Source organism: Myotis myotis, unplaced genomic scaffold, assembly GCF_014108235.1.
Source record: "Myotis myotis isolate mMyoMyo1 unplaced genomic scaffold, mMyoMyo1.p scaffold_m19_p_6, whole genome shotgun sequence".
Classification (NCBI taxonomy): domain Eukaryota; kingdom Metazoa; phylum Chordata; class Mammalia; order Chiroptera; family Vespertilionidae; genus Myotis; species Myotis myotis.
Window position 1 is genome coordinate 30,717,572 of NW_023416368.1, and position 8,780 is coordinate 30,726,351.

At 44.9% G+C, this 8,780-nt stretch overlaps 1 protein-coding gene across 1 annotated transcript; it reads right to left on the reverse strand.

The window, feature by feature from the left end:
- Positions 1-79: 79 nt before the first annotated feature.
- KIF20A (kinesin family member 20A) lies at positions 80-8,474 on the reverse strand. The gene is made up of 18 exons (XM_036313958.1): positions 8,310-8,474; positions 6,490-6,579; positions 6,273-6,392; positions 5,435-5,573; positions 5,126-5,313; positions 4,910-5,039; positions 4,539-4,733; positions 4,318-4,429; positions 4,153-4,221; positions 3,801-3,944; positions 3,487-3,652; positions 3,233-3,397; positions 2,966-3,105; positions 2,476-2,578; positions 1,973-2,174; positions 1,653-1,744; positions 1,030-1,167; positions 80-626 (listed from the first exon to the last, which is right to left on the reverse strand). Exons 1-18 carry the CDS (start codon positions 8,472-8,474, stop codon positions 309-311), a joined length of 2,676 nt encoding a protein of 891 aa, XP_036169851.1. The 3' UTR covers positions 80-308.
- Positions 8,475-8,780: the final 306 nt, after the last annotated feature.

An 8,780-nucleotide genomic window follows, 5' to 3' on the forward strand; every position in this document is an offset into this window, starting at 1 on the left:
GGCCTGAATGATGATAATTTTCAAATTTTCTTCCCTTTTTAATTTGAATGGTTTTGTTAAATTTGGAATTCAAATTAAAAAATGTGAACAATATCTTTAATATAGCTTTTTTTGTGCTGCATAGAAACCATATAAGTAAAAAGCATGAGGTTACATAGGTGACTCTATTACAAAAAAACAACTAGTGTGTGAATATTACATTTTGTATAAAGTTCCAGGTAGATGGTGAAGTTTAAAAGAGACCTATTTCTTAAGCTGAGCAGCTGACCCACCTCAGGACAAGGACTGCTCTCTTCTTCCCCACAACCTCAGTATTTTTTGCCAAATGGCCCAGATTTGAGTAAAGGGGTATGCCGTGAGCGCAGAATCCGAGCATAAGGGCTGCAGTCGGTTGAGCTTTGGCAAGTGGGTGTTCGGGGAAGTAAATTTCGAAGAAATGGTTTCTTCCCTGGGGGCTCTTGGTTTGGTTGCTGGTTTTCCTGGTTGGCACCAAGGCGCTTTTTGGTAGAAGCCTGGCCTTGGAGTTTTAGCACAGTATGATACTGCTCCGCAATGCATGCCGCCTTCTTCCGAAGGTCCATTTTTACCAACATCATGTTGTTCTGCAGCTCAGCCAGGGTCTGATCCTAAGGAAGATCAGTAAAGTCATAGAAAACATTTATATCTGGTATATGAGAGAATAAGAAGGGCAAGGTGATATATGCCATCCACTACTAAGTACAACTGTAACTCTTTAAGGTCAGAGCTTATTGAACAGTGGGTATTTTAATGTCAGAGCTTAATTGTTAGTGTTTTGTTTTAGAGGTTTCAGGCCTGTGCATAAAATAATGGTTTCTTACAATCTAAGCATCTTGGATGAAATGTGATACTATTTACCTCCCTAGGATTGTTACAACAGAAAATGCCTATAAATTAGTACAGTACTTTATACTTAAAATCTTGACCTTTCTCTTTTGCTCCTCATTCCCTTTTTCACATAACCCTGGAGTGGGCTGATGGGAGAGAAGGGGATATTTGGGCTGTCCTAACCTGTTTGATTAAGATGTCATCACAAGTAGTCAAGGCTTGGCGAAGTTTTCCTGCCCCAGTGCTATGGCAACAGGCTCTTTCTGCTGACTGGAGAGATTCACCAAGTTTCTGAAGCTCTGTCCGTAGCAACCTTATATTCTGAAAAAGGAGGAGTAATAAATTGTGGCCAAGTTCAACTAGGATAATGATCTGGAGGAGTCAGGTAGCCATTTGAAGAGAAGTAAAATAAAGGCAGGTCAGCTGAATAAAGTAGCCTCCCCCCAGGACAGTACATAGAAAACTTCTTAGCCTTACATGAACCAGGGATATAGTACTGGAAATCACCTTAGGTAAAAGTTTTTTCTTTTTTAAATACATATCTCTGGCTTAGAGTGATTTTTTTTTTTTTAATACATTTTTCTTGATTTCAGAGAGAGAGAGAAACATCAACGATGAGAGAGAATCATTGATTGGTGGCTGCCTCCTGCACATTCCACATTGTGGATTGAGCCCACAACCCGGACATGTGCCCTGACCGAGAAATTGAACTGTGACCTCCTGGTTCATAGGTATCAGACGCTCAACAACTGAACCATACTGGCTGGGCTTAGGTAAAAGTTTTGGTAACAGAGAAAGGTAATCACCTTCTGGCCCTCCTCTAACTTCTTGTCCACATCATTGGTGAAGGGCTTGGCTGAGGGTGGTGGTTCTAACATTTTCTGATACTTCCGCAGTTCTGAGGGAAGAAACAAGAAACATTAATATGCAGGCTTTCTAACCTTGGACTTATCTCTGAGTTAACAACAGCTTGCAGCACATATAAAAAGGGAGCCCTTGTGCATCCTAGAGTGAAAGGTCTGGGGATGTAGCGCCAAAATAAGGAAATTATGTTGGAGCTGGCGCCAGAAGGCCTAAGTTTGGAGAATAGTTCTGCCTTGAGTCACTACCCTCTTTCCTTCCTCACCGTCAGTGGTAGAGTTCAGCTCTGCTTTGCACTGGTCCAGTTTGGCTGTAACCTCCTGGAGCTGCTGGGCGGAGTGGGAAGCAGCAGCCAGCCTTTGTGACCGCCTTACAGACAATTCAGATCCTGATTGTTGATGAGCCATTGGCTGTTGTCTGGCTTCCTGCACGCGAGCTTCTAGCTCTTCAATCTTCTCATCCCGTTCCTAAGAGGGAAGCAGAAGGCACAATTCCATCCACAGTCAAACACTGCAGAAACAGATGACTGCATAATGACCAAAATCTTCCCTGATACATAAGCTTTTTGGTTAGCACATATACCATTTTCTGGCCAACCAGACCTTTAATCAATTTGCCAAACAGACTGGCACATACAAAGCACTAAGGTACTAGAGAAAAGTGAGTTACATATTCCCACCCCTACCAGAGTTTATAAAATCTGTTAACCTCAAGCAAGTAGTGATGGGAATCTGAGTAGCCAGTTGCGGCTAGTTCAGGGCAACTCACCTGAAGCTCCTCTTGGTAAAAACTTGTCAGTGACTCCTTGAGGATCTTTAATTTCTCTTCATATGTTTCCTCTAAGAGTTCCTTTTGGGTGTCCAAATGTTCACTGTCAGGAGAAAACAGAAGTGAGTGAAGATTCTGAAGAGTGAGCCTGGAGGACAGATTTTTTAAAAAAAAACACAATAATATATTTAATTATACAGGAACTCAGTGGGACTCTTTCCCCCTCCCCATGTGGGAGTCTGTGCTGTGAGATTCTTTCCCCTTCCCCAAGTGGGAGTCTGAACTTGTTCTTCAATAAATTCCCACCTTGCTATTAAAAAAATTATAAAACTAAAATGAATTTAACATTCATTAAGTTAATGTCCAGCTATGACCAGTTTGAAGAATTTTAATGGATGGAGGACAGATCTTGATGCACAACTCCATCCTAGTCCCTACTTCCCACCCTCTGGTCCAGGTGACAGATTAAGAGGGGCCACTCAGCTGGTACCTGCACCACTGTTCACGCTGTTGCATCTGCTTCACCATCTCATTGCAAATTTCATCACGGAGCTGCATCTCCAGCTGCAACTTTTCCTGCCGTTCTTTCAAAAGCAGTGCTTTCATGGCTTCCACCACCTGTAGGAGATCCTAGAAGGGACACCAGTCAGAGGTAATCAGACGGCCATGCCCCTAAGAGGCACAGGCCCACCTGGAAGGCAGCATGGAAAATGTGCAGCCATCAAGCTGCTGCAACAAAATTTTCTTGTATTCTCACCTCCTTGCTATACATGGAGATATCAGCTTCATTTTCAATGTCATCATCAAGGCCTGGGTCTGTCTTAGTTCCTATCTCTAAGCTGGGAGATGCCTGCAGACTGTGTTCCTTGATGAATGAATGTAGCGATGGGAATCCCAGTTGTACAGGTGGAGCATGCACAAGCTAGCAGGGGGAAGATATCTCAATTGAATCTGGGACTAGTCTCTAGTAGCTTTCTTAAAGGTACCATTCCAAAGGTACCAACTTCTCACCTGGCTGGCAATGGCTGAAAACTTGGCCACGTGAAGGGTCTCATCATAAGTAGATGCACAGGGATTCACATTGACAATCATGCAGGAGCGGCCTCGGCCTGTGAAGAAGCCTTGAAACACTCGAGTCAACTTGCTGTCGCGGAAGGGAATCAGGCTCTGCTTCGACCTGGCAGGGAATCAGAAGAGTAGAGCTGTAAGCAGAACTCCAGCCCTTGGGGTATTCTAGCACCATCCCTAGTGGTGACCAGGAAGTTTCTCAGTAAATTGCAGAGCTCCAGACCATCCAAGCCCATGGATTGCAGTCAAAATCTCACCTGTTCTGCTGGTTTTGGCGCAGGGCAGTAATACAGCGGCCCAGGGTGTGCAGAGAAGTGTTAATGTTTCCTGCTTCCTTTAGCCGCTCACCACTCTTCTGATCTTTGCAGCGTTCTGAGCCAGCCAGATCACAGAGTGACAACCTTGAAAGGAGGACAGGATCTGACATAATGACCTACATGTTATGAACCTTCCAGCCCTTCCTATACTTGTGAGGAGGGGAAGACCCACCAAGAATCTACCTAAGGAAGGAGAATCTATCAGAAGTAATCCCTCTGAGCACCTCCCTTGCCTCCTCCCCCACTACCATTTATGGCCAAGAAGTCCAAATTTCTAAATGGAAAATCTTACTCGCTGATCTTGGGGACTATATCCCCTTCCCCTTGAAGGTGCAGGATCCGAATGGAGAAGATGCTGTGACTAGAAGTTAAGAAAAAGAAAAAGGTCATTACACATCTTCCATGACCAACTGGAGGATTAATATAGAACAAAGGTTGGCTCTCACAACCGACTAACCTGCGGCTGGAGTTCTGGTTCAGGTGTGTGCTGGCAAAGCTCTGGTTTTTACGACCCACTTTTAGGAGTTTCAAGGCCTCCTCAGCATCCTGAACATGAATCCAGTTGAGATCTGAGGGCAAGAGAAGGGCATACATAAGATGGGAGTACCTAACTCTTTTCTTAGTCTCTGTCCCCAAGTCCTGTCCAGGGTTCATGTCAGCCTCCCTGCTTTCCCATACCTTTCACGTAGGGATTGCCATTCTGATCCTCATATAGCCGCAGAATCTGCCTCTTGCGCTGTTGGTTAGGTGGTTCTAACAGATCATAAAGCAGTTCATTGTAGATCTCAAAGAAGGAGATCCAGATGGAGAAGCGAATGTCTGCAGGTACACTTATGGGGGCACTGTCTGGCTGTGCCCATCGGTTACTTGTTTCTGAGGAAGAAGCAAATGTACATCAACTCTAGAGTAGTCCATCTCCCCTTTGGCTTGCAGGGTCCTCAGAAGGCAGAGCTCAGGTTGCAACCTCTGGTCTATACTCCTGGCAGTTCTTGAGAGCAGGGAGTGGGTTCTTACTGTGACTTGGCACTGAGCCCAGTCATGTTACTTACCATCTAGCTGGCTACTGCTAGTAAACTGACTGGTGGAGGAGAGCCCAGCAATGCCACTGTCAAAGCTGGTGCTGGTACCTATCCGATTTTCAATGTAGACACTCTTCTTCAAGGAGGTAGACAGTTCCTCCTGGAGGGCCCCAGGGAGAAAATAAGTATAAAATTTTCCAGAGATTTGTCCCCTTATCCCCACCTCTGTAGACACTAACACTTCACCTCTTGGAAGCCTCCATTTAGCAGGGCCAGTTTCTTCATTTCCTCCTGTCGGATCTGCTTGCTGTCAAGCCAGATTACCTCATTACAGAGCAACGGCTTCAGATCAGGTGTGGGATGAAGTTGGCCTTGGAGACTATTGAAGATCAGAGCCAGGGACCGGGGCAGGATCCCTCCGTCTTTGATGGTACCTAGAGGAATGTAAAAGATGGGTAGCTGAGGCAAGTGCCTTTCTCCTCCAATTGTCAGCATCCAAAGGCAATGACAATACCATTACAGGCAATCAGCAATCCTGTGAGGCCTACTACTCACCTTGAATCGTGTGGGTTTTTCCTGAGTTGGTGACTCCATATGCATAGATAAGCCAGTTCTGTCCTTTGAGTACGTCTTTTACCATCTCCTTCACAGTCAGGTTGAAGAATGATGCTTGTCCTACTTCTGGCCCAAAGATCTAGAGACAGACCCAGTTTCTTGGAGACCTTTCATCTCCCATTTGCCTCCGGTGCAGAGCTAGCAGATGCATCTCTTCCTGGGTGGTTGGCTCTGGACAGTGCTCTAGCCACTTCTTCCTGCAGTGCTGCCAGCTGCTCCCTAAACACTGAGGACTCAACTACTCTCTGCCAGTCCATCTTTCATCCAGATTAACAAATACCTAAGGTATGCTATCCACTAAGTCCAATGCTGCATACACAATGGGGCAACATAATGGTCACAAGCATCTGTACTATCCTCAGATGGAACCTGTAGCAGATTCAAGTCCTAACTCTACCACTGACTAGCTTCAGCAACATTACCTTCACTGAGCCACAGTATCCTTGTCAGGAAAATAGGGACAATATGATAATTTTAAGAGTTGTTGGGAATTAATGCACATAAAGTACTTGACACACTGGCTAGCTCATAAGAAGGGTGCCTAAAATTGTAGACATGCCTAAACAGGGTAGGGCAAAAGTAGGTTTACAGTTCATATGGAAAATAATACAATAATTAATAATACAAGAATAAACTCTGTATTTCACACACAACTATAAAAGTACTTCCCCCACCCTCTATAAGAAGTTCACAAGCAAGTAAAAAGCTTTCCCACTAAAGAGGGAATAAGGTTGCCCCTACATGTTGGTCCCTTGTTCACAGACCAGTACCTTCATACCTTGGAAAAGGTGAACCTGTGGGTGGCTTGGCCAATTCCCCGCTCGTTACTCTTCTGGGCAAAGGAGTCTTTGGGTGCCTGTAGAACAAGGGTCTCCACATTCTCAATATGGACACAATCCTAAGAAAGGGGAAAACACAGTTGACACAGAAGGAAGCATTCCTGAGAACCTCTTCTGTATCATTCCACCTTGAATCCTCCCTCCTCAGAAACTCACCTGATCCTCCTGCCGTTCCAGCTCTGAAGGTAACAAGGGCCTGACCCTCAGATATACTTTCACCTTCTCTGTACTATCCTCAGATGGAACCTGTGGCAGAATTCCAGGCCAGAACTACAGATTAATCTCAGCAATTATCTCTAAGCAGATGGGCAAGCATAGCACAGTTCCTGAAAATAATGCTAACACTACCCTTGTTCCACCTCAAGTGTCTCTCTGTAGCTATAGCTACTCTTTGGTTCCATAATCATTCCAACCTACAAAGATTTCTTTAGTACTTTGTCCCTTTCCTACTGTCTCTTCAGTATCCTGTAATCCTGGGTTACCACACCTAGAGTTAGAACTGGTTGACTGGCATGACATAGTAAAGCACAGTAGGTAAGCACCTTGGAGGCAGACACACCTGAATTTGAGTCCCAATTCCTTCATTTAGTAACTATAAGACCTTGAACAAGTTCTTTAAATCTCTTTGCCTCACTTTCCTCATATAGAATGGGGTTAATCATATAGTACCCACCTCATTCTTTCAACAGATTTAAGAGATCTGCTTACTATGGCCCAGGAACTCTAAGAGGCATTATTGAGGCTCCTGCTCTGATAAACGTTTCTCTAAAAAGAGACTTATGGCCCTGACCGGTTTGGCTCAGTGGATAGAGCGTCAGCCTGCGGACTGAAAGGTCTCAGGTTTGATCCCGGCCAAGGGCATGTGCCTTGGTTGCAGGCACATCCCCAGTAGGAGGTGTGCAAGAGGCAGCTGATCGATGTTTCTCTCTCATTGATGTTTCTAACTCTCTATCCCTCTCCCTTCCTCTCTGTAAAAAAATCAAAAAAATATATTTTTAAAATAAAGTAAAAATAAAAATAGTCTTATGAGTAGAGTTGTTTTTAACCAGGGCCATTTCCCTCCCAAAGAACATTTAGCAGTATCAGAACAGGTTTCTAGGTTGTCACAAGTGGGAAGGTACTACTAACATTTAATGGGTAGAGGCCAGGAATGCTGCTAAGCACCTTGCAAGGCACAGGGCAGACCCATACAACAAAAAATTACCAGGTCCCAAATGTCAATGAGAACCCACCAGCTGCCATAGATGCAGGGCCTTCCACCCACCTCGCAGGTTTCTGGAGGTAAACCTGAAGGCCTTGTAGGGCCCCAGGAGTAGAGAGAAGGGAGTCAAGGGCAGGCCTGACGCCCAGCCTGAACTCCTCTGGAGGAAGGGTGAGGGCTGAGACAAGCCCTGGCAGTATTCTGCTATTCTGCTTCCCCTCAGGAGACTTACATCAAAGTTCTGCATCAAATTTCAAGGCTTTGTGATATTCTGACAAATCAGGGACTACGTGTTAAGAACCAGCCCGCCCCCAATTTGGGCGTATGTTTTGTACATAAATATAGGTCGTTATATATATGGCTACCAAAACCAACCAAACAAAAAATGTCAATAAGAAACCCCAGCCAAACACAAAGGCTTCATGAATGGAAGCTATGGTTGGCATTAAGACCTGCATGTACATTCCACCTATTTAATGGCAGTATGACCTTGTGCAAATTCTTCAAGGCCTCTGGGCCTCATGGTGGAGAGATAACTATTATCCTTCCCTCAAGGGATTAACTGATAGTGTGCACTTGAGGGTATATCATTAATGCAATGCAAACAATAGTTCTTATGGACACAAACTCTACATTTTTTTACTTGTCATGCTCTTAATTTTGAATTGAACTCTCAGACCCTGAGGAAATGCTGGTCTTTGACCTCATACTAACTACTCAGTAGAGTAGGCTGAGGATATCACTTTCTGCTCCTACCACTTTCCAACTCCTTTACCTGCTGCTTGTCCTCCAGGGAGGTGGAGATGACAGAGCAGTCTGACAGCAGGTCCTTGCGAACCACAGACCTCAAGTCTGCAACTGTGGACTCAAACATCGGGGACACTACGACATCTTCATCTGAGAGCAAGCCGGCTGGTGGAGAAAGGATCCCTCGGGACATAGCTGAGGCAACTTAGGTCTAAAAAGAGACAAAAGTGAGAACCTTAAGGACAGAAAGGGCTGCAAATTCTAGGTAAAAAACAATTCCCTTACCCCAGGACACCTCGGCATCGCCCCCTGAATTTCTACTCTTTTCCCTTCCACTATCAGCAGAGGGGAAGGGGATGATAGGAGTTAATCATTTAATCCAGTTTAAGGCAGCATTTCTGACCACGTACTGGAATGAACAGATATCTGGCTGAAAAACCAGAAGGTCACGCTCCAAGTAAGGTGCCTCGCCCACGGGTGATGTGGAGGTGGCGTCAGT

Coding starts and splice junctions, on each gene's coding strand:
- KIF20A (XM_036313958.1), bottom strand. CDS start 8,474: ATGTCCCGAGGGATCCTTTCTCCACCAGCCGGCTTGCTCTCAGATGAA. Junction 5,314..5,434: donor AAAAACCCACACGATTCAAG/GTGAGTAGTAGG, acceptor ACATTCCTCTAG/GTACCATCAAAGACGGAGGG. Junction 2,579..2,965: donor CAGCGTGAACAGTGGTGCAG/GTACCAGCTGAG, acceptor TTCTCCTGACAG/TGAACATTTGGACACCCAAA.